The following is a 27,508-nucleotide window of genomic DNA, read 5'->3' as shown; positions in this document are numbered from 1 at the left end:
TTCAGTGGGTTGTCGTCACTTCCTTGCCTGTCTTGTCCGTCTTTTTGCACACGTAGTGTATATTGAACCAGCCCTCGGGTACCGACTCGTCGATGACGGTGAACCCTCCCGCTCGAAGAGCTGCCGTCGTCTTCTCCCGCCCCCACATGTTGCCGTGTCCTTCGCCGCCCTCGGCTGCCAGCGACACCGTCATGCAGTGGAACAGGCTGTTGGTGTAGAACGTGGATGCGAAAGGCATAGCCATGTTGTCCACGATGTCTGAATGGGCGTTGACCTCGAGGACGGACAGGTAGCCGTCCGGAGTCAGCACCTTCTGGACCATCTCGAGCGCGACACTGACGTGGGCCATGTCGTGCAGCGAGTCGCTGGCCAGCACGTAGTCGAACTTTCTGGCCCACTCGTCCGGCATCATGTGCGCGTCCATCACCTGGAAGTCGACGTTTTGCACGTCTTGCTCCACCGCCATGGCTTTAGCCTGGCTGATGGCGTAATGGCAGATGTCTACGCCTACGAAGCGGGAGTTGCAGAACTGCTTGGCCAGCAGGATGGATGCTCCGCCCTCGCCGCAACCAACATCAAGTACAGATATGCCGGAGTCTAAGTTGAAGGGGAATGGGAAGGGAGGAGGTTGTGTAAGATGACGATGCAACATACTTGTCGACATAAGACAGCTAGCGATAGAAACTGGTTTAGAAACATGTAGCTGTGATCGAATAAGTTTGCACAGACCAAGAGCCTCGCCACAAAATCCACGTGTCTTTAGCAGAAATGTCAAAGCAAAACATCTTTTATGTTTAAAATTATAACTTAACCCCTACTTTAAGTTGTTTTAATGTATCTTTGAGTCTAGCTGGAAAGAAACAAAGTCAGAAGACACACATTTTGCCAACTTTTAACAATATTCAGATAAATAAATAGATAAATAGGAAATACATATATATATATATATATATATATATATATATATATTACATAATATGTAATATTTTATTATATTCATTTTGTTATAATACTGCGAGCTATTTAAGGTCATTCTCACCTAGCTTCTCCCGTAATCCTGGCACTGATGGTATGAAGCTCTCGACGAGGTTTTTTCCCCACCATATATTCGAACACTGGCTCATGAATCCGTGGAATTTGTCGAAATGATCGTATGGTACGCCTGACGAAGAAGTAGATACAAAGGGACAATATTAACAACAGAAGAATGTCAAGGAAAACTGAAGAAGATGACCTTCACTATGGATTAAAAGCTGTCAGAAATCCAGTTGTGCGCGTGGGTTGCTCACTATAGTACTGTGCGGGCGACCAGACAATAATAGTGAGAAATATATTTATTGACACACTATCATGTAGCGTTGGCGAACTGCCTTCTATCATTTTGTTTTCTTTTCCTTAAAAGTGGCACAAGAACAAAGTCATCAAAATGTTTATTTATGAGGGACAAGAAAGGTATTCATCAGAATCGTGCTCAGTACTGATAACACTTCTTCATGGGCTGTATTGGATTTTTACCTTCAAGAGAACATCATGCAGAGTTCCATACACCATTGCATTCGAGAGTTCACTTCTTCAAACCTTACCTGCACGCTTCGCTTTGTCTCATTAATAGGGATAATCGAACCTACAACTGGACATTACTATCATACTTAGTAATCAACTACGAACGACGCTGGGCGATGTGTTCAAACACATTCCGTTTAACAAGGAATGTATTCTATTCTATATTATTCATTGATTCTTAAGAAATGCACTCATGATGATACAATGTAAATCGCTCTTTATATCAACGACTGTCATGACAAAAAATGAAAAAGTCATAATATCGTTCTTCTTTATTTGAACAATCTACACCTGGAAAGACCACAATGCAGAAAGCGAATTGCGATATATGTAATAAATGAATGTTAAATTGTAAAGTCCTATGGCCGAAATTTCTTCATTTCAGATTATTGACCCATGCCAATGATGGGTTCTATTGTGAAACACGGCGTCAGATTCCAAGCCCCGGTGTTAACAAAATGGGGGAGGGGTAAGAATTCATATATCACGGGAAATCATGAGGAACGACCTGAGAAAATACACTGAAATAATGGACACTAGAGGTATAACGTTATGAATGATATTTTCAAACAGAGGACGATTATTCATCTCATTTACAATAAAGATATACGCAGAATTTCTGACGTCGGATTGTGAATGAGAATGCATGTAAGCAGTCCATGATAACTATCCTTATAGCAACATTACACATGATTGACAAGCCAGTACTAGTATGTTATATCAACGTATATCGTGGTGTGACCCTATACGTCCGCAGCTTACCTCTCGGGCCGTCTCTCCGAAAGCATTCGGTGACGTTCTCGAAGACCTGGCTCTGAACAGGAAGAGCGCAAGCGAGGATGGTGAGTTCCTCACCGGGGCCCTCTCGGCCGAGGAAGAAGGCTCGGTGCGGCGGCAGGAAGAAGCGGTCCTTTCCCTCGGCTTCTACGATGCGAGATGTGACCATCGCTCCCAACCACTCACGCACGTACCTGAGGGAAGAGGGAAAATTGGAAAGAAAGAAGAAGAAGAAGAAGAAGTAATGAACAAGTTAATGAGTCACATCGATTACAACGTAGAACATCCACGATATTCATGTGCTGATCACTATACACCCACTGGTATGGTGACGAATCACTTTTCTGTGCACTGCTCTTTATTCATGCATCTATTCTCTTAATACACAGACGAAAGAACCCTATATTCATAACTGATGTGCATGTGATGTCGAGGAAAATAAGGGTCAAGGAGCCCACGTGACTGTAGGCTGGAGCACTAAAGATTGCATTTACTCCTCTTGCACAACAGGGTTAGTGGGGAGAGCACAACCCATCTACTGCTGCGTACTTCTCCACGTTCAAGCTGTATTTCCCTTCTGAAGATATCTTTTTACTTTTTTCAGACATTTCCCCCTAGAGTCTTGCATATCACGTTTCTTACCAAATAAGCGTTCCTTTAGCAATGTCCAGAAATGACAATGCTTCTGAAGGTCATGTTCTTCAATCCCTGTTGCTCCTCCTAAAAAACGTGACATACAGTGTATACTCTAGATATTTGTTTGCTTATTTGATCGCTTACTTTTAAATCGCGAATACTAATTTTTCAATAAAAAAATCAAAAAATGAAGGGGGAAAAACTTTAACTCAATTCAATGAAAATTTCTTGAGCAGACCCCAGATTCTGGCTGATGTACGAACTTTACTTTCAGCTGAACGACTTACCCCATCCTGCCGTCCAACCCCATATCACCCCACCGCACCCACCCTCCACCCCATTTCCTTTAAAACTCATGGTACGTATGTACCTATCAAAGATTGTTTATAAGGCCGGACGTGATCGTTACGTGCGGTAAAACTTTGCACATCGTATCAAAGAAACCACACTGACGTCATAAAGCGTTTGACCAATCAGATTATTAAGCACGAATGTGGCGAGTGCCTTCCGTTGAACAAGACACAGATTTGGCCCAATGCGTGCTTCGTGCTAATGTCCTCATAACAGTTGTGACGTAATCCATATCATTCGACTTTAAAAAAAAAAACATGTTTTCTCATTAAAGTAAACGAAAGCGAACCTTTAGTATACAACTACTAGTATACAAGTAGTGCCTGGTACACACAAGCACCATACACTTCCACCCACACAAATATTAAGATATCAAAATTGATTTGCGCCACTGATGCATAAGTCTGTTTGCATCATTAGGAAAAGAATGTCAGAAATAAGAAATAACACAGCATCAAGCTAAAGCTGGTATAATTCATTGTACGCATCAAAGATGAAGATGGAAAATTGAAACAAAAACAACAGAAGAAGTATGCAATGACATTTGGAGTCACGTTATTTTAGTTTTCGGTATAATTATTTTGTCCGACCTTTATTATACTCCGTTTAGCATATAAAGACTAAGTAATATCTCACGGACATTGACCAATAATAAATTTCCACGACTATTTCAATGCACGTCTCATCGTTTTATGCGCATCTTTGCTAGAGAGATTATTTCTCATCATCATCATATTCTTCTTCTTCTTCTTCTTCTTTTCGCCCCCTGCATCGCACTTTGATGTTCTTAATAGTTTGAAATCCGTTGCATAGATGTCGCAAATTTGTTTCCAGAAACGTTTCCCATAACAACAGATTTGATAACATCTTGCCGCATGGGAGAGTGCAATATATTTCGTCATTGTCTTTCGTGTCTTCCTTGTCTTTTTGAGCCTTCATGTCATAATAACAGTCCGTGCGCCGCATATACAGTCTACAATCTGTTAAGGAAAGTCTGCAGAACTAGAAGTCCTTGGAATAATGCAGTGCATGCTCGTGGATATTCTACTAGTACAGAAAGATAATAATGCTAAACAAAAAAGGAAAGAAAAAACCAACAACCCAAGTCTCAACAGAGCAGTAAGTTCAAAATCTGAAACGAGTCACGAAAGATGCCTGCACCACCCATGCAGCTAGCTGGAAATCATGGGAGAGGCGGGAACCAAATCCTGGTCTATGAAATGTGTAAACTATAAAGGCCGCCCTCTTCCCATTGATTCAAGTTCAAGGACATGGTAATTAGATCTCTCTGGTTTCAATACACGTCTTTAATCCTACCCCGAGGGAGGATGCCCAGCATTACTTTCCACAAATTTATGATGTTGACAAAGAGAGGGAGTGAGAGACACACACAAGGGAGGGGGGAGAGAAAAATGCTTCAACTCTCTTGTATAGTCATGTATTATATACAGACCTTTGCAAAACAGAGAGAACAAATCGTTCGCATCGAGAGGAAATTCGTATAAATAAGGGTAGAAAATACTGGACTTTACACAAGAGAGGTTTGCAGAAAGCCGAAGCTCGTTTGTAATTTTTTTTTATTATTTCTTTTTTTTTTCCTTTTTATTCACGGCACACGGACTGAATGGGGTTAAATCTTCCCTATTCTTGGCGGATTTGTAGCGGTGCTTTTGTGGTCCCGTGTTACGGCCTGTCCGTCAGTGTTTTCATTGCCTGTACATTCATTCTTTTTTTTTCTGTATTTTCCTTTTTTTAACAATTGTAAAACTGATGCAGCTGCGAGAGGACTCATTATAGTGATGCAAGTATAAGCGATGAAAATGTCGACAAAAGCTTCTAGCAGAAGTGTGAATGCTGTATTTTTCGCTTTAATTAATAGCGAGATCGCGTTATGCTCTCTCTCTCTCACTTTGTTGATCCGGAAGTTCTATTAATTATCATCGAGTTATTATCGTGCCCCTACCCCTTTTGGTGTCTAACCTTCAACGAAACTCGCAATAACAAAGTTAAGTTGTTGTATTTTTTATTTTTTTTTTTGTGGGAGGGGGCGGATTTTCTGGATGCAAGTCTTACACCTGAATGAATTTTACATATATGTATATATGTATTCATATACATACTCATAAGAGTGCACAAGCGATTCAAATTGTTATGAATTTCGTTTGATGTATATTTTTCTATGAATATAAAGTTTCTGTGCAGAGAGACAGAAAAAAGTTCACATGCAAACAATACGCACACGCACGCACATGCAACCCCCCCCCCACACACACACACACACAAATCCATCTTTTTCCAGTCAAACCACCAATAAGATCAGGTCATATCCCTTCGCTCCTAACAATTAATCTACGCCATGTGCATGCACTATCAGTTATACCATGGTTTATCTTTCGAACTGCTTTCCTATTAACAGGTCGGAGCCCTCTCTACAATGCCAAACTTCCCAATATCAATATTTCTCTCATTGCGGCGATTAGTCATATTTAATGTATGCAAACCATACTTACTGGTTTGTCAGTGAAAATATCGCAAAATTCGTTGGATTTCTGTCAAAACAAAAACAAAAACACAAGAGTGGTCATTTTTCATTTTTTTCTTAATGTTTGATGTGTCTTGATGCAACGTGCAGATAAATTTGGTTTGTTAAATTTGGGTCTGTTTATGTGTGTGTGTGGGGGAGGGGGGTAATTCTTCCCTTTTGTAACTCCCACATGATCTTATGATAGAGGGGAGTAGATTGCAGAGTATAGACAGCAGAATCAAAGAATAATGTAGGAAAGTACAGGCGTCCCAGTGGAACATCGACAATAAAGTGAATTACATTAAGCAAAAAACCGCCAAGGTTAATCTGCCGCCTGTTTCTTCCTGAATGTAATAAATGAACGGAAGTCAGAGAATATTTTAGAAATATCGATTGACTTGCATTTCCATGAAAAGACATCATATTTCCTTGACAATAATCCTCTTTACGCATTGGAGGTCCATTTCACTGGCCAACTGCCTACCGCTTGAATTGAAGAAAGCTATTACTATAAGAATAAATATTTATTGCACTATAGTCACATTTTGCGCTGCCAGGAAAAAAAAATAGGGTCACGCCCATCGCTAGTGTGTTTAACATGGGTGTAATAACTATATCTGCATCTGCCTGCGCGTTTGTGTTAGCAAAACTATGACTTCATTGACGTTAAGGAAAGTCAGATGACCGCAAATTTCTTGACAAATATTTTGATTCAATACTGGCACGACTGATCGAATACTCATGTTTGCTATGACTTATATACATCGCAAAGCTGGGGCGTTTATTCGAATTGTATCGTTTCTTAAAGTATATAATTATTTTTATTTGCCAAATATTCTGGAAGCAAATAATAAGTTGAGGAGCTAGCTGCTTCAAGCTGCCAGTCACGCCGGTACGAGGGCAGACAAAATTTCCCTGAGTCACCGTCAAAATTTTACCCCTTCAAAAGGATTGATTCTGTTGTTTCTTTGATAATCCTGTATGGGCAGAAGTTTGATGTGTGTGTGTATATGAAGAAAGTTTATGTAACACAATTGTTTATGTGTCATGAATATTGTTCGACAAGTTTATAAAAGTTCACTTTCTTGTGGAAAAAACAAACAGTGGACTGTTTTTCTGCGCTCCCTCTCTGATATGATTAGAAGGCACAGTTCTGATATGATTGAAAGTTTTCATTTACTGCATTAAGATATGAAAGTGACATATTTAAAGTTTTCTTTATCGTAATGAAATAGTTTCCACAGTAAGATGATGTCGTTATCAGTAAGTCTCCATGCTAGTACAATAATGATGTAGTTTATAGTTGATTCTTATCAGTTAGGAAGAATTTACTTATCTTTTAAGAATTTAGAAATAAGAAAGCTCGACGGTGTTCCCTAAAATGTTAAATTTCAATTTTGCAATGTTAAACTGATCACGCGTCGCAAGATCATCTCCCATACATACGGAACGATAAATCTGAAGATAGAAGTGAAGCTTACGTTGCCTCTACAGGCAGAGCTTACACAATAAAACTATGTCTGAAAACGAAAAATTCATTGCCTTAAGTTTCTTTCCCCCTAAAAACATGTCCTTGAGGAGCACGAGAGAATCAATCACGAGTTATAATATTTTTATTGAGTCGATCTCGCACCGGAACAGCCTGAGGGTGAAACGAATAAGGGCATTCAGAACGACAAACCGCACAAGATTCAATGCTATATACTCACATCAATATATCACAGTTTTTTGTTGTTGATTTTTTTTTATTTCTAGTCATTATATACCAGGTACTGTACCGGCTTGTTTGCCAAGCCACAGCGAAATTCACCACCGGCACTTCTTTAACGTCCCCTGTTTTTATGTGTGACAGGTCTCGAGTATTCTCCGCGCGCCGACAAAGAAGCATACGATATAAACTATGCACAATATATCATCAAGGAGAGAGAGAGAGCGCGCGAAAGAGGAGAAAAGTAGTTGGAAAATTCGTTATATTGTATTTCATTATGCCTGCGTATGTATTTTGGGGGCCACTTCTTTGAGATCTGTCGTGGTGATTACGGTTATGGGATTGGTTTATTGCGAGGTTTTTGCTAACGATCTTGGTTAGGGACCGCGTCTTTGAAAGACGACTTCAGACAAACAGGAAGAATAACAACCATAAACTCTTGCAGACGATAAAGATATATTTTTGCAGATTTTTTTTTCTTCTTTGACGACATAATCGCGACGTATTAGAATGACAGCCAGGGAGAAGATTGTTTGTTCAGTATAGAATCATTACCGTCGTCACGGGCCGAGTATTTCGAATGGAAATTACCGTCCTATTCATTTCTCGCTCATTGCTGTCCGCCTTGGGCGAAGCCAGAAGACGCTAGAAAACACCACAAAAATACAAGTGAATGCCCGTTTGTAGCCCAAATGGCCGCTGTGTTCGTCGACAGCGATTAGGGCTCTTGATCAATAATGTCGTTCCTAACTCACAAAACGCACTTTGCAAGTAAAATATTGATACAAATTGCAGTTTGATGGGGCTCCTTTATCTGGAAATCTTGTTGGGGAAAAAAAGCCGTGCTCGAAGTGGGTTTGTGTGTTCCCCCTTACACCAGCTCGCTCAATCAAAAGTTGACACTAATGGAATGGTAATAATCTTTCTTCCTATCGGCCCACCCTTTTCATACCTGTTGCCTTTTGATGGCTTGACTATTCAATGCCGATAAGACGGACACCTATCAAGAAAACGACAAGCTCTTTTCTATGCTCGTATCGCATCGCTTGTGATATGAATATCAACGGACAACATTCAAGCTATGATATTGTGCTTGTTACCAGCGCTTGCTCTGAAATAACTATTCTTCGATGATTACCAGGCAACTCAAATCTTGACAAGTTGGATCACATCAAATTCACCGGTAAAAGACAAAGATGACAAATCATTTTTCAGCGTTTTAGAAAGAACTGGCTAAAAATATGCACATGATTATTGGACACACTTACAGTGGACCCCCCCCCCCCAAAAAAAAACCAAAAACACACAAACAAACAAACAAACAAAGACAAACAAACAAACAAACAAACAACACAATCATGTACACATAGATATCTTGTATATGCATGTGTACATACAGTATATACTAGCATTATGATGCCTGTTTGACTCTCCATGGTACTGCAGTATACAATTTGGAAAATGGCGTCACTTTTTACATTTCCCCATGATATCACAAAGCAAATTTTTCATCGCGCGCTGCTTCGTAAGGTCACTTTGTGAATGTATGTAATAAAGCATTAACCTTTATGACATCACAAAGCAATTATGACATCGCGCGCTGCTTCGTAGGGTCACTCGGTGGAAATGCAATAAAGCATTTGTGACGTCACAAAGCAATTTCGACATCGCGCGCTGCTCCTCGGGTCACTGTAGGATCCCTCCACAACATCGCATCCCCCACACGACTTCTCACCTCGTATTTTTCCCTTCTTTTGTTTCCTTTTTTTATTACATCCAAAGTGTAATATATATATGCTCTGTCTCATTTCGAGTTTCTGGTTAAAACTATATAGTGCCTCCAATAATACTATACACTTCGGCGCATTATGTGTCCCTCAAAGAATAGTACTATTTTGGAGTCACCTCTACCGACAGTGTTGACCAGAAACTCTCAAGACACAGTAGATTTGTATAATATATGAATGTATATGTATGTATGTATGTATGTATGTATGTATGTATGTATATATATATATATATATATATATATATATATGTGTGTGTGTGTGTGTGTGTGTGTGTGTGTGTACTAACATACACGAATAAACATAGTTGACTTAAGCCTTTTCAAACAATACAACGATGGTTCCTTTTGTCTACATTTGACAAAAGCAAAGTATTCGGGAAATATTCCCCAGAGTTTGTCGCCTCTACCTTTTGTTTTGGTCTAATAATGATACGCTGTCTGATTCATTGTTCATGTCATGATGTATGGGCCTACCTGGAAGTACCTGATCAAAATTGCTCCTCATCAGAATTCACGCACAGAACGCCGACTGTGTCATTATCTATACCATCATGTGTACATCTCTGACAATGGATGAGAATATGACAACAGAGGCATTTGTCATGTTGCGAGTGATGTGGTAAGCACGAAGGGCGTGTCCGCGTCACCATCGTCATTGCCTTGTGTAATCGCTGTTGTCTGATCAATGGTAATATCACGCACACACACGACAAATACATAGAACAAAATGTATCTGTGTGTGCAGACATAAACTATAACTAATCATAATGTATGTACATAAAAATCAAACGAGAGGACTATGTCACGGCGCGACAGGTTCAGACTTTATAATCATAAACTTTCAGGTATCTTTTGTCTTGTCAGATGTTATATTCCTTCTTATTGTTATACTATACAGAGTGCTTGAACCTGTCAATGTATTTTAAGCGAGAGTTTGTCTATGTTCGTTTATTGCAAGAGCTACAGACATTATTTTGCAGTTTCTCTTGCCTGTAAAGAGAATGTCACAAACTCGGCTTCGTCGGGCGACTGGCGTCCGGCGACTTTTACCTTATGCTGACTTGATATAGAACGCGCAGTCCAAGCCAACGGATGAGGATGCACCCGCTCGGCTATACGACCCGGGAAGCAAGGGGGAAAGGCGATGCATTGCGGCAGCGGGCTTCACTCGCAGAAGATGGGGAAAGGCGAGGCAGCACCATCCGGCATCTTGCGATAAGGAGCGGCAGAGATGACCGAAGGACTCGCAGCAGACAAGGAATGACAATCTCTGTCGCGCTCTGTGTTACAGCTGGCTCTATCTTGGTTAACAATGAATGATAATCTGACCTAGCGTTTGAATTGACAAACCTGATACACTGAAAAGCTTTTCATTAATAATTATAGTTGATATTTTAAAGCAATTTTTTTTAAAGCTCAGTCGGCATGCAGCGCGTCTGCCTTCGACCCAAGCGACCCGGGTTCGATACCCGAGTCTCACTTAGCAATGTCGTGTTAAATCATACCGTCCCCTCTAGCAAGAGACAAAACACTCTGTCCCATCGGATAGGACATAATGGAGGTCCCGTGAGTGAGAGAATCACAACTCATGCGCGTAAAAGGTCCCGCTTCATTCATTCATCGCAAAGAGCAGGGTGTTAAACCCGGTGAAGTGGTCCCGCCTCACATCCAAGTGGACCCCGTGCTATGGAACACCAGCTATAATGTAGCTGAATATGGGCTATCCAGCCATCTTCTCAGATGGAAAATGAACAAACAAACAAAGAAACAAAGAAACAAACAAAAGCGCCTTTTCCACTGGATATAAAGCGCTATGAGATGTCATCCCTGGTTGCCATAGGAGATGAAATATATTTAAATTACCAGGCAGCGACAGTTCAAGTTCAGTGCATATTTAGTGATATCAGAATAAGTAGGTATTCAAATTTTGTTTAAAGTGATCCAGTGTTGGCGATGATTTCAGAACAAGATGGAGCTTATTCCACAGCCTGGGAGCTGTAGAGGAGAAAGTTGCATGGCCAGCTAGTTTGTTGGTGCGTGGTTGACTGAAGGTAACTGACGATGAGAGACGAGTGCGCCTAGAGTGTGAATGTCGTAATCGGGTTCTTTTTTTTCTCGTCTGGTGGTGTTGTTGTTGTTGTTGTTTTTTTTTTTTGTTTTTTTCTGTTCTGTTCTGTTTTGTTCTCTCTCGAGAGGATAAAAAAGCCATACGATTTTTATATCGGCCACAATCGTACATGTATATGCATAATCATTAAGGACTGGTTTGTCAATAACATTGTGTGGTATATCAGGATATAGGAATATCTATAAATCATTCATCAAGTCCAATGAACACAACCCCCAAACGTGATTAAAAGCAGACGAAATTTCACCACTATTCTTTCATCATTAGAAACTTTTATGCTTTACACTTGTCTAAATCATCATGGACATACAATTTCATTCGCAGATCTCATCTCGAGACAATGCTGATGTCGAAGGCAAAAGCATCTGGGTTTTGTCTTTAGTTGCCGGTTGTTTTTTGTTTAATTCTTCTAGTCTGTCGCGCTACCCGCAACAGTAAAAGCCATGGGCGGCGAAGTGACGTATTTCCTTTGAAATCAGTTGCTCGTAGAAGGAGAAAACCATTCGGCACTCACTTACGTGATGGTGGTGTCATCAATGAATTTTGCCATATGCTATAGAACTCATGTATCATAGAATACGCCTAATTGCTTTGCGCGACAACAGGGACGTTGATTGATGCGCTTGAGCCAGATCACAGGAGGCTTAACCATTATTTTGGAGGTAAAGCCATACCCCACGGTATGATATCAAATCAAACTGGAATAGACAAATCATGAAGGGAAAACGCTATCGGAAAGCTGCAATTTTGCATCAACAACACGGTAATTTCTCGGAATGTGTAACAACGCCCACCACCTTTATTCTACTAAAACGACTCTCTGCTCCTACGAAGAATAGGATTTTAGTTACACTTCGTAATGAGTGATATCATCCGAGTCCCACGTCGGACACCCGGGTGGTACAATGTCTCATTGGCCTCCGAATTGACAAAGTATGAGGCCTATATACTAACTGGATTACAGTTACAAACACGGCGACACGATAACACTGGCACGCAGAGGAATTCCATTCATATGACTAAAATACTGGTTTAGTCTGTTTTGCGCTACCGGATCACATTCAGCCATTTCCAAGAAAAGACAAAGAAAACATGCCACAAAATTAATAATCATGACAATGGGGAAACTACACACTTTATTTTTAGAACACACACACACACAAACACACACAAAATGAGTCACGGGTTAAAAACTAGTTCAAGAAAAAAGCGTTTCCGATCACTATCATTGTTCCGGAAGCAAGATGCCTTTTTTTTAAAGCCAATTTGACTGCTAATATATGAAAAATAACCCAAATGCCCAAAGCGGATCTTTTCAATAAGTATACTTCCTCTTCCATGAGCAGATACATCACGGTCAATGGAGATGACATAACAATCAGATTGAATAAACAAAATAATTTCAGCCTGTCACAGAAATGCAGACGATCGAGCCACACACGATATGATGGAGTGGGCCGATCTAATAGCCATAGTGAGATGGCGTCATTAATGTGTAATCAAGCAGCTCGTATCACCCTCTATTTCTACTCGCAGGCTGAAGAAAACTCGTTAAAATCAAAACGTTAGCAATTCACTTCTTATGATACATTAATTACGGAGTTACTATAGTATGGCAAGTACGCTGTATAAAACATTCAATATGAAATAATCGTCAATCAGTGTGTAGATTCGCAGACTGACACATGATAATTCAGAAGTCTTTACAGGTCAAACGATCTCCGCGAGGCCCCTGCAATTACATATAGTTAAAAAGTGCTAGAATTCCACCCATCTATGTACATCTTGGTCAAAGAAGGGCGACGTGGGTCAAAGACATCGCACAAGATGTATGCACCGAGAAAGATTTGAACTCATGGCATTAAAATTGGCGTTCAGAATGCAGTGTCTTATTCACCGGTTGTACCTTAGCATTTCCCAATAAACATGAAACATACCAGACTGGAAGATTATGATGCGATTATGATGTAAATGATTGTCGATTTGGTGCAATAATTATTATGTGAATTTCACATATTTCACAGAAAGAGACGCTGTTTCTCACCAATTTCGTTGAAGAAACATTGCAAGGCAAGCTTTTCCGCGCAGTCAGCTTTCTACTGTAAACATGACGGTGTTAGAGACAGATTTTACAGAGATAACAAACATATTATTTGTCGTTACGTGAAATCTTTTGTAAGATGATGGAGCGTCTTTGAGGTATATAGGACAAATTGATTCCATCAGATTACCTGCGCGGTATGCAACGAATATTGACAATCTCATCTATGGACGGTATTTTTTTTTTCTTTGTGGGAAACTCCAAATTCTATCAACCACTGATCGTGATAATAGGAAGCAAATTTGAAAGATTCCTGATAGGCACCCAACCATGGCGGGTAAAGAATTGAGCGGATGAAAACACAAAACTGATTTATTATCTCAAAATTCAAAGGGAACATGAAACGTTTATATTCCGCACTCCGTATAGAGAAGTGCGTATTATGCATGATGCAAGAGATATGCGAAACGCGTGTTTAATTGAGTGACAAAGTATAACATGTGTATGCTAAATTTCCTTCATGTTGGCGTGTCTGTATGTTTGCTGTCAGTTTGTGCAATGTACATGTTTGTAGGATGTATGCAGGAGCGGTGGAACGCTTGTATGTGTGTGTGCGTGCGGGGGGGGGGGTGCTGCGAGCTATGGTTCGGGTCAATGCCCCCCCCCCCCCCCCCCACCCGACGGGAAGAATCTCCGGATGCCTCGGAAAGTAATGGGTTTTGTTTTTTTTTGTTTTGTTTTCCCGTGCAACATCTGGATGACCTTCTGTATTTGTATGAACTTTTCTTTCTTTATCATTATTTTCCGATTGTTTTATTTGTGTGTGTGTGTGTGTGTGTGTGTGTGTGCATATTATGGGGTAGTTCCCCTCCCCTTTCCGCGGCCCCTGTATTTTCGTATAAGTTAAATGTAATACCCTAAGTGCGACTATAACTATGTAAGTGTGCGAGGTCCTATGTGTATGTATTTGTACGTATGTATGTATGTATGTATGTATGCATGTACTATTATTTATTTATTTATTCATTAAATCATTCATTTGTTTATTTATATATCTATTTATCTATTTGTTTACTTAATAAATTTATTTGGCATTTTCAACGTAAAATGCAAATACAAAATTTACATGATAAAGAATGTGGTGATTCTATGGGTGCATACCGCTGGTTGCCAGGGTATGAAAAGGCAAATTTAATGATCGAAGCTCGAGGCCTTCCTCCCCGACCAGTGCATGCACCCAGAATCAGCTATATCAATGTAAAACAGTTACAAACAATGTCAAATAATACATTATTGTATGTATGTATACATAATCATGTTTTGACGTAAGTGGGCGGCGTTGCCCTGTCTGCATCATCACGACGTCAATGTGTGTCGCTGGTACCTCAGATTATACCCTAACAAGCGATCGGCGGTTGAACGTCTTAAGTTATTTGGTATATACAGGAACACTCAGTCAAGATCTCTTTTAGATTTCCATCATATCTTCTAACTTTAACTCTATAATGCCAAATACAATATAAATGTTCTCACACCTTGTTGTACATTCCATTGTGACCACTGTCCGGCCGACGTACGACCCTTTTACATCTACGTGAGATCGCGCTGTCGTCCAATCGGCGCAAAACAGCGCCATAAAATACGAGGATAGCTGCTTGCCCTCTAATCAGTCAAACTTTTGCGTGTATGTGTGTGTTTGTGTTTTCGCGTAAATGTTGGTATGTTTCTTCCGTAAAATATTATGCTGCTTCAAAGGCACTATAGACGCTGGATACTCGTAAAAGGTGGAAGCATTATCAAACGGTGACATGCGTTTGTGCGTGTGCTGACGAGTGTGTTTACGCAATGTGTCTACGGATTTTGCTTTTCATGGCAACAGAATGAGCCCAAACCAGCAAAGCTCATGAAAAGTTACGCAAATGCTGATTAATAACTATACTTATATAGAAATATCAGTAACGTAAAGATAGGATAACTGTGCATTTTCTTTGAGAATACAGCGGGCAGATAAAAGCGTGTGGTGTTGATCTATAGTCCGGGTTAATAGTGTGTGCCCGCATGGCTGTACGAGCACTTGTCTTGTGTGAAATCTTTGTGAATGAATGGGAAATACTGCTGTGTCACGCGTCATTCTAAGTAATACATTATCATCATTTCGATTGCTCTTTGGGAGTGGGTATTGTCTCTGTCATTCTTCACCATGTTCCACGCATGACGGGGCGGGCTAGTTTATGCTGGTTGCATTCACATCCGCCTGCTCACACACATCGTGCCATGTAGCCCATCTTTGCCGCTCAAGGTTTATAATCCTGCCCAGTATAGTGTGACGCCGTCTCGCGGCTTTCAGCATGAGTAGGTACATTTAACAATAAACACTTCGCCTCCCAAGCCATGGCATGTTATCAGTCTTGTGCGCACATTGTTTTTGTCATAATCGACGATCCCATTGATTTCGACGGGTACATAATTGTGGGAATGAACTATAGCAGAAGAGAGAGAGAGAGAGAGAGAGAGAGAGAAAGAGAAAAAATATATGAGACTGGCATTGAACTATATCAGGCGATGGAGTAATTTGCATGGTATGAATTAAATCGGGTTGGCTCACTGCCAACCACTCCCACAACGTAGTAAATTCTTGCGTCATCAAGGAAAAGTGCTTTGCCACAGCCCCACTATTGCAACGTTGTAATTTTCATGAAGCGATAATAATCATACGATCTAGAGGGCTGCTATGCGCATGTCACTTCTTATTTTACCAGAGCAGGTGCCTAAACATTCTCAAAAACCCACCTTCAGCGGCGTCAATAGATTCCTGCAGACATTATGGGAACACCATAATCTCCTCTGCCCGTGACTTACAGCACGAGCTTTTAGGACATCCACTAGGTATAGGCCTATTCCTCCACTCCTCATAATTTTCACGCTCCGTCCCCGGACTCAAATGATAACTTTGACATCGAATATACATGATACAACCATGATTTCACTTTGGCTGCATTTTTATTTGAAGTGCCTTGTTTCTAAAAAAGCCCATGCTAAATGAGCAACATTCATTGTTTATAGTTCGGTGAGTTGATTTCGTCATATAGCTGGAGTTGTAGTCGCATTAACAGTTGCTGAGCGTCCATAGTGGTCACCCTATGAGCATTTGAATTGGACTCGATACTTTATATCAACTTCGAAAAGTCAAGCACGAGTCAAGGCCTCCTCTAGTTCGTTAGTGATGATGGCGCTGCAACGGGAACGATTCAGAGATCGGAAGAAAAGAAATTGTCAGATAATTGATATTTGATTGAAATATCTGATTACGATGTCTCTCCGCGCCACTGGCTAATCTCATGCGATTCATTGACGTCCGCGAAGAGGGGAGTCTGGGCCTTGCAATGACAACAGTTCATTTTGTCCTGTTTTGTTTTATTTCGTTCTCTCCTGTTGCTAGGGTCGTCAGGGTTTATGTGTATTCTCAGTAACTTACCGGTACATAATATACTCAGTACTGTTATGCTGGCAACTTTCCAGAATCTACGCCCAGACAGCCTTCCAAATTTTGCAGACACAAAGGGGGGGGGGGGGGGGGGGAGCCACGAGACTGCATATTAAATATAGAGAATTACCAACATTGTGAATGGCGCGGGCAGGAGATCACCCTGACGCGGGTGGTTAGCCATGCACGACTCGGGCCGTTTGCGTAAGCCTGGTCCTTATTTCCGACCCACATTCAATAGTTTAGACATGAAAAGGAACCAATTTATTCTGCATATCATTGCTTTTCCCTCTCTTTTTTTTTCTATCTGTGTACAGTATCTTCCTCTTAGCGGTGTATTTCTCACATGGGCTCTCCACCTCTCTTCCTATGTTTCCTTTTACTCCCTTAAACCTTTCCAAAAGGAAAGAAAAACACGTGCAAATGACAATAATGGTTACGAAAGACGTAACCTGCCCGTTTCCTACATCCGCTCATCCTATATGTCCCTTTTGTCAGTACCAACCGTCACGGCTGCTTAACGGCTAAGAATGCAAGGGTATCTACATTGCCTCTTTCTCCCTCTTATCTCCCCCTTCTCTCTCTCTCTCTCTCTCTCTCTCTGTGTCTTTTTATACTATATTTTTTCCCCTCACGGCGTATCCCAGGGGTCCGACGAAAATCATTGAGTCCTAATTGCCATGGAGTGATCTAAGCAAGAACCCAAAGCAGGCACGATTGTCAGTGTCATGGTGTCCTCTTCTGGAGTCAGCCAGCGTCCTCAACAACAAGAGATAATTTATCAATTCATCTCCTTTTGCAAGAAAATGCCTCAAAGACGTTAATTTCGATAAAACCCGAGACAAAGTAAAGATATTATGCCGATAATTTGATCCCTAACATGTTTATGATTGTGTTGACTTGCAACTATTAATGGCTAATTTGCTACATTTCTTTGTACTTTGTATCTATATCATTAGAATCTAGTTGAGGAGACATATATATTTGCACATTATCCTTGCAGACACAATGAACCATTGAAATCTAGACCTAATCTGTTTTCCTCCCGTATCATCCATCCCCTTGGGGTCCACTCTGCTGGCGTCGCAAGGGATGTTTTCAAAGTGTTTTTACAAAGCGCGACTGAATATACCTTCAACTTGAAGCCTGTCCGTCATTCTTCATTCAATCTTGATATTGGAGAGTCAGGCTCGACAAAGCTAATGACAATCTACAGAGAAAAATAAATGACTCTCTTGATCCTTCCAAAACGAAACTTTATTATAAGATTCAAAAAGAAAATTGACAAAGTTAGTAATGAGGACAACAAGCTGCAATATTCGATGCAAATAGAGGTATATGAATTTAACCTTTCTATCTTGGGTCTAAAAGAACATCATAATAGTTAATGCGAAGGATGGTTTCATCTGTCTGGTTTCTCTAGTTGTAGTTGTTGTTGTTGTTTTCTTCTTCTTCTTCTTCTTCTTCTTCTTCTTCTTCAAAGACATTTCACGATGTAGGTTTTAATGAGCTCAGCGGGGTATTTGAGGTTTGACTTACACTAAGACGGCTTGAGAAGCCGCGAAACTGGCTGCCGGACAATAGCCTGGTTCTTTCAGCGCTGGACGCCGGATTGTGCTCGCGCTTTCATGGGGAGGAAATTCACTTCCTTTCCTAAATAACCGATCTCCAGTGGATTGGCGAGAAGATGCGACTTCTGTCCATCCTTTCACGTCGTCAAAGAAAATGGGAGGAGTTCACTGAACGAGCTGTGGTTCCGGTATATCAGTAACAACAGTGTCTGCCCCATATAAGCATCACGTTTAGATGGTCTGACAGGCTCGATGTTAATGACCTGCACTGAAGCCATATATCTCTTGCAAAGTGAATATTATACAATGCATGTCAAAGCTGTATCCCTGCCCACATAATCAATGAGCAGTATGAGATGCCTATAAATTTGACCTATGCAAAACATAAACTATTCTTTCAGTGAATGTATTGCTATAATCCGAATCGCTGTGTTCATTCTTCCATCCTCTGATTGCGACCATGTACCAATGCAAACATATACGCATGCGCGAGGGCGTTTCGTCTTACATAATACTTTTTTTTTAAAGTGGGGAATTTGTTAGTCTTTACAATGATATGTTATTTTCATATTAACTTCAAGAGTTCCACCCAATATAGGTGTTTTCTGCTCCTGTGTTTTAAGGGAGGTACAGAAATGAAGAAATCAGAGGAGACTGAGCAATATACTTTATGATTATGTAACAAAGTTTCTATTCATCTTTGTACCGAGATAACGTTTGCCATTCAACGGTGAGAACACAAAAGAGAGGAAAGGGTAAATGAAAGGGTGCTAGCAAGGTAAGACATGCCTTGAAAGACACGGTGTCACCAATGTCCTTATCATACAGCCGAATGCAATGGAAAAGGATATTACCACCTTATATCAGGGCGTTCCACTACGGAGAGAAGCAATGAGGTTTATCGCAATGTCCTTGATTCATTCACGCCCAGTATGAGTGATTTTTGTTGTGTGTGTCTCACTCCTTTAACGCATCATGCTCTCCTTACTCTATATAAGGTTCTATCATTAAACATTTTTCATTTATTTCTCAAAAATTTCCATCCCAAGGGACGCTGTTTAACGCTTGAATAGTCCGTACGAATGTGTTTGTCAACATGCTTACAGGTGAAGACTTCAAATGACACCTTGTAAGAGATCAGTTTGACAATAGTATGACATCTTTAATATTAGAGACAATTTGATCAGTTTGACAAAAATACTATGACGTCTTTAATATCAAAGACAATTGACACCGCCCGTGCATGTTAACAACATTCTTAAATTTTGTCAAGAATTCTTGGTAAGATCGTCTTACCTAAAACTATCATAAATGTACACGAGTGTCCCACATTATTTTCATGCAAGCCATGGGGTAGTGGAAATTTACCGAAACAGAGCGAGAGGGAGAGAGAGAGAAAGAGAAGGGGGTTTTGAGGAGAAAGCGGGAAGCTCTTGTAAATCTGCCCTCAGGATTTGCTTTTAAATGTATACTATAGTTGAATCCTAAAAGAATCGATTGACTTGTAACCTCGTAAAGCAGGACAAAAATGTCGGCCATCAATAGGGATTCGTTACGCACAGATACCGTTTTGATAGACAAGAAAGTTTCCAAGCCTGGCTCATGCATGTGTATTAACTCGAGAACAAAACCTGTGTGGCGATCAGGGGATAAATGGTGTAGATTGTCACTAATGTTTAGGCCTCGATCAGATTAAACACAGGATAGCTGCGGCCGTCAAGCATGCCTTTAATTTACGACATGTGATGATTCAATTAAACCAGCAAGCGAAACTTTCAAACCACTGCGACTTCCGATCTGTTGCGTGGGTTTAACCCAATTACTTAAATCGATGAGCTTAACATAAAGTCGATAAAATCGAGCCATTGATAGTTGGAAAGTTAAACTTGAGCACCTCGTGGTCAGCTTGTTGTAGAATGGAACGCCCCTTTGAGCCTCCCCAATCAAAGCACTTAGGGTAGGAAAATCTGGGTGAGGTTTCAGCTGCTTACAGGAGTGGCGAGTACTCGGCAGCGAGAACACGCTTTTCGCAAGGGAAGTGACACAATTTCGTCCGGTATTTAAAGACAATGAAAGAGAGCAAAGAAAGTAATACATGTATACCATTCATCATAAAGTGCTATCTACCATAATCAAAGGAAATAATTCCTTGGACATCGAGTAAGACAGTGTATAAACACAGGCCGGAAATATATGTGAAAGTTTAGCGTAATTTTTCTTTTTGGAAAAGTTGGCGGCAGCAGCCCTGGATGTATTAAATTTCATCTGTAGATTTCAAACTGCGAGTTATAGTAAAAATGTTTGTCAAGGATGTATTCGCTGAGGTCATCTTTAAAGGAGGCATAATCTATTCCAAGTAATGACAATACAAAAGATAGTAAGTTCGATGATAGATACTTCTAAATATCAAGCGAATTGAATTTTTTATTTGCGAGGCTGACGAAGGCGAAGCGAACAAACCTTTCATTTTCTTTTCTTTTCTTTTCTTTTTTTTTGGTCGCAAAGAAAATTATACACTGCATCATCTCGCCAACCCGAAAACCTGTTAGCAAATTACTGCCGAGATAACCTCGGCAATAAGAGAATAATTATCATGATATTGATATGCAAATTGTACACCAGACGAAGTCTGTGTATATGAGAAAAGCAACTTTCACTGTGTAACCTCAATCAGTCTCGTTGGCCTTAAACGTCACAACGATGAGTAGAATGCGATACACGGCTATAGGTGATAATCGAATAGACACCCAATGTTTACGTCACAAACACTGACAAAGACAGAGCATGTTTAGTGGAACAAGAACTCTAGTGGCATGTAATGGGTATTGTTGGTAAATCGAAGTAACCCATGAGCAAGGTCTTTACACACGGTTAAACTACGGTTTCACCCATTATTTAAATTCACAAACGTTAATTTGTCGAAATCCACACAAAGACAGTCCTAAAAGACTAATGGAAACGTGATGTCAAATTATTTCTGCCACTGCAGATTCTCTGCAGTTTAAAAAAAAAAGGGGGGGGGGGGAAAGATCTGCATTATTGTATCAGAAGTCAAGGAAGGTTAAATTTGGCACATCATATTCTGTATGTGTTGCTTTCATTCATCGGGTGATTTTGTCAAATGGCGTCACTTGGTCCTGCCGTTTTTGAGGCATAGTGCCATGTTAATAGAGCACAAAATGCCATTTTTTACGGTCGCAACGTGGAAACAGACAAACTTGTCCACAAGAGTCCCCAAATCGTGACACCCTGCCGAGCTCACCGTGAAACACAAACACTGTAATCCAACTCTGATACTAAACAAAAAACCACGCAATATTACAGATCAAAATGAACTTTCACACGTCCCAACAAACGCATTTTCTCCGCTTCTATGAGATTTCACGAATTTCAAGATCATATTTTCAATAGAAAGCGCACTGTCCGCCAGACATGATGATAAAAGCGACAACTGAGTTAGATATTCCCCTTGTATAGTTTCGTTACAAAAATACTCGCAAATAGATCAACGCAGGAGAAACATTGGTTACGCATGAAATTACCTACGCACAACATTGCTAACTGGACAACAAAACTTAAATTCATTGTGTATGGAAAGTGTTTATTTATTTATTTTTTTGTTTTTGTTCCCGAGGATTATTCCATTTACCCTCTCCTTATGACTAAGGCTGGAGCGAAGAAAATACAGTGCTGTGACATAAGGAATGTAAACGCATGATCTTTGAAACTCTTGCATATTATATTACTTTTTGTATTACTGAGATTGCAGCAAAGATGACTAAGATGCACAGAATATAGAGACATGCATGTCGAACTGAGGCCTCTAGCGATCTAGCAGATAGTTTATAGTCATGATCATTATTGGTTTGCTGATGTACCTCAAGTTTATATTCTTTCTCTAACATTCTGATATATCAGTGATCAGATATTATCCTTTTGTTCTACGAGAAATCTGTTTCAAGTCTTGGTATGATACTGAACGAAGCCATATTATAACCATCAATAACTAATGTTTTAATGTTGTGGGTGTTGTTGTTATAGTTTTTATTATGGTCCTTTTGTGAACTTTCAACTTCTAACTGTTTGTGGCATAAAGAAATAGCATGCGCGCCATACCTTCTACATCGACTTGTCTGTATGAAAGCAAATATTCTTCAAATGGTTCAAAAGAACAACAATCGTGGCGATTTGAAATGATAATAGAAAAACGTGTGATTCGACACTGTTATGCATCGACCCGACGAGTATCAAAAATCAATTTCTCTTAAATCACCTGATTCACAAAGACAAATAGACACACACACAAAACGAAAAATGTAATAAAATCCACTAAGAATGTGATCCGGGATGAATGACATTACACAATGCGACAGATTATATAAAATGTTTTCATCTTCACGCAATACCATGTGAAAATCAAGGATTGCATAACTTGTTATGTATCGGTATACCTTTCCAGCGTTCATTGACGGTCGAATCCAGTCGTGTTTATTTATATAGGGATATGTTTTAAATCGTCAAATCTAATCATGGTTAGTCTCGATATTCCTTCAAGGATAATTACGTCAATCTATACTTCATGCACATAATTTGAACGCACGCACATACACACATCATACTCGGAGTACGTAACACATCTCATACATATAAACATACATACATACATTTACATCATGCATCACAGGTATTTATATGCGCATTTATGCTTCTTCTCGATGCGTAAAATAATATCATGTCAGTTATGTATACCAGCATGAATGTGTACTTCCGTCATAAAAACGTTTCATCATAATGATCACAACGAACATATTTTCACAGTGACATCAAGCCACAAGAAAAGAGACATAAATTATATTATACAGGTTTGTAATATACGAAAGACAATAGTATACTTTGTGTAATGATTCAATCACACGGAATTGCACCAATCAAACACTATAACACCATTCCCACTGACGTGCACGCATGATGGATTACAGAAAACACGTGGTTACTATACGTGTCGCTTAAAGGGCTGCCATTTAGCCCTATACCTCTCATATTGTAAAAAGAAAATAAACAGTATCAGCAAGAGCTATGGTGTTCAGTTCATATATACCTTTTTACTATTAGTGATTTGTATACGTGGTACAAAACAACACCTATATATAGTGCAGCGGGATCGGTGCAGAAAAGAGCACGATAAGGATTTGTGGTGTCTATCGGAGGACGGCCCTAATGTTTGGGCGTAAAAGGGCATCGAATTCTGTTTAACCTGTTGATAATTAATTTGCATCAATCGAGAACTTTATACAAAGTGCAGGAGGTGAAACCATCACCTTAAAAGGCATAAAAGCTGTTAATGAAATTCTATTAAATAAGTGTGCATCTACAACGATGCTTCATTATCACCAATCCCTGAGAGCCTAGGTTTGTTTGTTTGTTTGTTTGTTTTTTTTGCGAGTTGCCATCTTTGTGAGTTGTCACGTTCGTTATCACGAAAGATCATGGACACGCATTACACAACCACTGCTGCTTTTTCAATAACTAAACAACAGAATATTTTTCATAAGATGATTTAGTCTTGAATGGTGTTGTCAATAATTTAGAACCAGGATCAACTGAGGAAAACTAATCATTTTGTTGTCGTTATCAAGATGAAATGGCTGTTTCATCAGTCAAAAATGCATGAAAGGTGTTAGGGGAAAATTGGCAGAGGCTCTGAATACAGTGACTTCTCCGTCGCTGTTGTGATGTTTTCATTTGCACGAGCTTTTCACAAATCGTTTCGACACACCTGCAAGATAATAAACCACGAGATCTTTTTCGTCACCTGTGCAGATTTTTTTTTCCCGCCATCAACTAAACATTAGGTCAAGAGTTTCGCGTATTGTGCTGTCAAATTATGTGTTTATCTGGTATCAAAAGTATTCCGAGCCCACCACGTCTCAATCGCTGTAACTCAAGGGTCTTTGTCAAGGCTACAAAAGACGCGAGTTCTCGTCAATGAATAGAATTTGGCATAGCTTGTCGGCTTTTGTGCATTTATTGCCGCTGTTGTTCGACAATCATGCAAGGAAACTTTCCGAGCAAAACCTAATCAGGACTATACAGCCATGTATGATGACGAAAACTGTCGAATCATAGATACAAATGCGTGTGATAGTATGGAAACATGGTAACGATGATTCGTTTCAACGCGCTATTTGATGACGGCAGCCTGCATGAATGCCAACAACTCAACAAGTTGAAACGCAGCTGTATCCAAAATTCAATACTCGTCAACCATAAAGTCACGAGTATCGCGAGACACGGTTGGTTTGAGATAGAACGACGAATTTTCATAAACAAAGCTGAATTTCCTGAGAAGATCGACCTCTTGATAGAGTTCATTGCCTACTATATATTGTTATCAATATACAAATGCAATGTGGTGTTTGTATTCCTAAACTGGAAGTAAATGTACACCATATACTGCCATAAATGCTGCATACGAACTCTCTAAATTCCGTAGATTGAAAGTCAATCTAATAGATTGCAGTCAGGGACCAATCCAAAATTGGATTGAAAGTTTCAATCGAATAAGATTGAGTTCTAATTCTATTAGATTGAAAACTTCAATCCAACTTTTGGATTGGTCCCTGACTACAATCTATTTCAATCTAAGGAATTTAGAGTGAATTCGAAAGCTGGAGCGGCAGCCCGGCAGTCGGCGCAGAAGCTCCGTTTAGTTTACAGTATACCGCAGGGAAATTGCACATAATAAGTGAGATTTAAGGGTAATGCTGTATGGACTACATTTCAGAGATTTTTTTTTTTACACTAGTAAGAATATCAATTCAGGTGACAGAATAGGGCAGACATCCTTATACCAATTCAAATTTAGATGTCATCACGTCATTATGATAATGCATGCACATAACAAAAGTTTATTATGTTCCTCTCCTGGTAAAGTCGATCGTCAGGAGTCACCCTAATGTAAAATGTCTAGTCAATTCACCACATTTCAGATTATCAGCATTAATGATTTTGGAGCAGTCAGTAACACCTATTTATGTGACTTAAAGCAAAAAACCATTCATATTAATACATCAAAGTTAACTCATTTTGAGATATTTCGGATCTCAATAGCAAGATTTGATTGGTTGTTGTCAGGGCCGAGATTTGAAAGAGGTCTTGTACAAGAGATCGGTTGAAAAATGTCATTTTGCTAGGTAGTGAAACCAAATTACCGTGGCAAATTATACAAAAACAAACACACACACACACACACACACACACACACAATTTCTGTCAACGAGTGTATCCATCAGTGATATGAAATATTAAGGAAAGCTTAACATATCACGAGTGGTCCACATTTCTACAAGCCTGTCGTTTACGTGGGCCCCTCTTTGCCAATAAAGCAATTATTTTGAAAAAAAAAAGTTTCATAATTATATTTGTAGTAAGTCGGGTGAGGAAGATAAGGGCGTTGAGGTGGGACTATTACATGCCATAGGTTATGGGACTTTTAACGCCCTCATCTTGCTCAACCGAGTTGTAATACATTGTACGCTTTGTTTTTCGTGAACTTGTAGTTGTATCGACAACAAAAACGTGCTATTGGAAATAAGAATTATTTTGCATTGAATTGAATTGAAATTGAAGTTGACGTACCATGGTTAGCAGTTCAGCTCACATTGATTAAGATTATCCGCATCATTTAAGATCACCATTTGGCACACAAGATATGAATCAGGAATGTTTGACAATAGATTTATCGTTGAAAAAAAAGTTGCACAAAGGTCTGGTGAATATTAGGCAAGACTATACATTCTTCCTGTTGGATGAATATTTAATGCAAATTAACCTGTATCACTTGAGCTATCATGCCGATGGGGAAACGTTTCAAATACTTAATGTGAGGGTCGAACACTTCTGGAAAAAGCGGTCAGATACATTTAGATTCTGACGTGACAAACCCGAATTGTAAGTATAGGCCTACAAGTGGTTTTGTATCATTGTATTCGAATTCTAATACTTTGAATATAATCCTATACATTTCCTGTCCGTTTTGGAAAATGGAGCTCATTCTTACAATACTGATCTAACTGGTTAGATTTGCAAGGTCTAGTTCCGCTCGTTGAGGCAAGTCTGCCATTTCTGCATTACCGAACAATGACTAGAAGTTCGTTGTATATTGTTTTAGTGTGCTTTGTTTTGATCGCAGAAGACCAACTACTTAAACAAAGAAAATGCGACGTGATGTAGCCATCACATTATAGCGCCAGGTTGCAGTCACACGTTGCAGACTTTCGATGTGTTGATGTTTACAACATTAATGTTACGAATAGTTTTACTGATGTCAAGCAGTATAAGTTTTTTTTAAAAATATCATCAAGACCTATTGATTCCCTGCCGACGTTTGTTATTTCTATCCCTAAAAATGCAATATGTCCGTCTGACTTCATTCTAAAGAGCCCGCCTGCAAATCATGACTAGCTTAATAGCTTGTTGTAATTCTTTAGGCAGTTCTAACCAACAGTACAAAACGAGTTTACGCATCAATCGTTGATGATTACTAGACCCAATCCGTAAGCTGGACTGCCAAACCTAACTCACCTTTCTTTTAAACCGGCTCTGTCTGCAATTTCTTGTGAAGTTTTTGGCTGTCCCCGAAAGCTCCCCAGAGCATCAAATAATCCAGTTTGCCGTCCTACTGCTATCGACAAAGTCAGAAACCCAGCATTGATAGTCTCTGCCATTCGACGTCCAAAATCCATGATCGTCTCTCCGTCGGCCCCGACCGGTGGGCCAGCCGCCATTCCTGGCGGTAAGTCTCGGGGCATGGGCTCCGGCACGTTGCTGTTTATTGACATCGGCTTGCCGCCGGGGAGCTGAGCTGCAGCCAACGGGGGTGCTACGGCTACCGGTGGCGTCTTCAACATGCTTAGAATACGGGTTGGCTGTTCCAT

General features: G+C 39.9%; 1 protein-coding gene across 1 annotated transcript; it reads right to left on the bottom strand.

Moving 5' to 3' along the window:
• Nucleotide 1: 1 nt before the first annotated feature.
• LOC139740226 (S-adenosylmethionine-dependent methyltransferase Rv2258c-like) lies at nt 2-27,508 on the bottom strand. Its single transcript, XM_071650810.1, has 4 exons — nt 27,156-27,508; nt 2,326-2,534; nt 1,040-1,162; nt 2-597 (listed from the first exon to the last, which is right to left on the bottom strand). The coding sequence occupies exons 1-4, from the start codon at nt 27,506-27,508 to the stop codon at nt 2-4; spliced, it is 1,281 nt and encodes a 426-aa protein (XP_071506911.1).

Source organism: Diadema antillarum, unplaced genomic scaffold, assembly GCF_040938485.1.
Source record: "Diadema antillarum isolate AM-2024a unplaced genomic scaffold, OU_Dant_1.0 seq00000843_RagTag, whole genome shotgun sequence".
Taxonomy (NCBI): Eukaryota; Metazoa; Echinodermata; class Echinoidea; order Diadematoida; family Diadematidae; genus Diadema; species Diadema antillarum.
The sequence above is the reverse complement of the archived record's forward strand: the minus strand, read 5'-3'. Positions and strand labels throughout refer to the sequence as shown.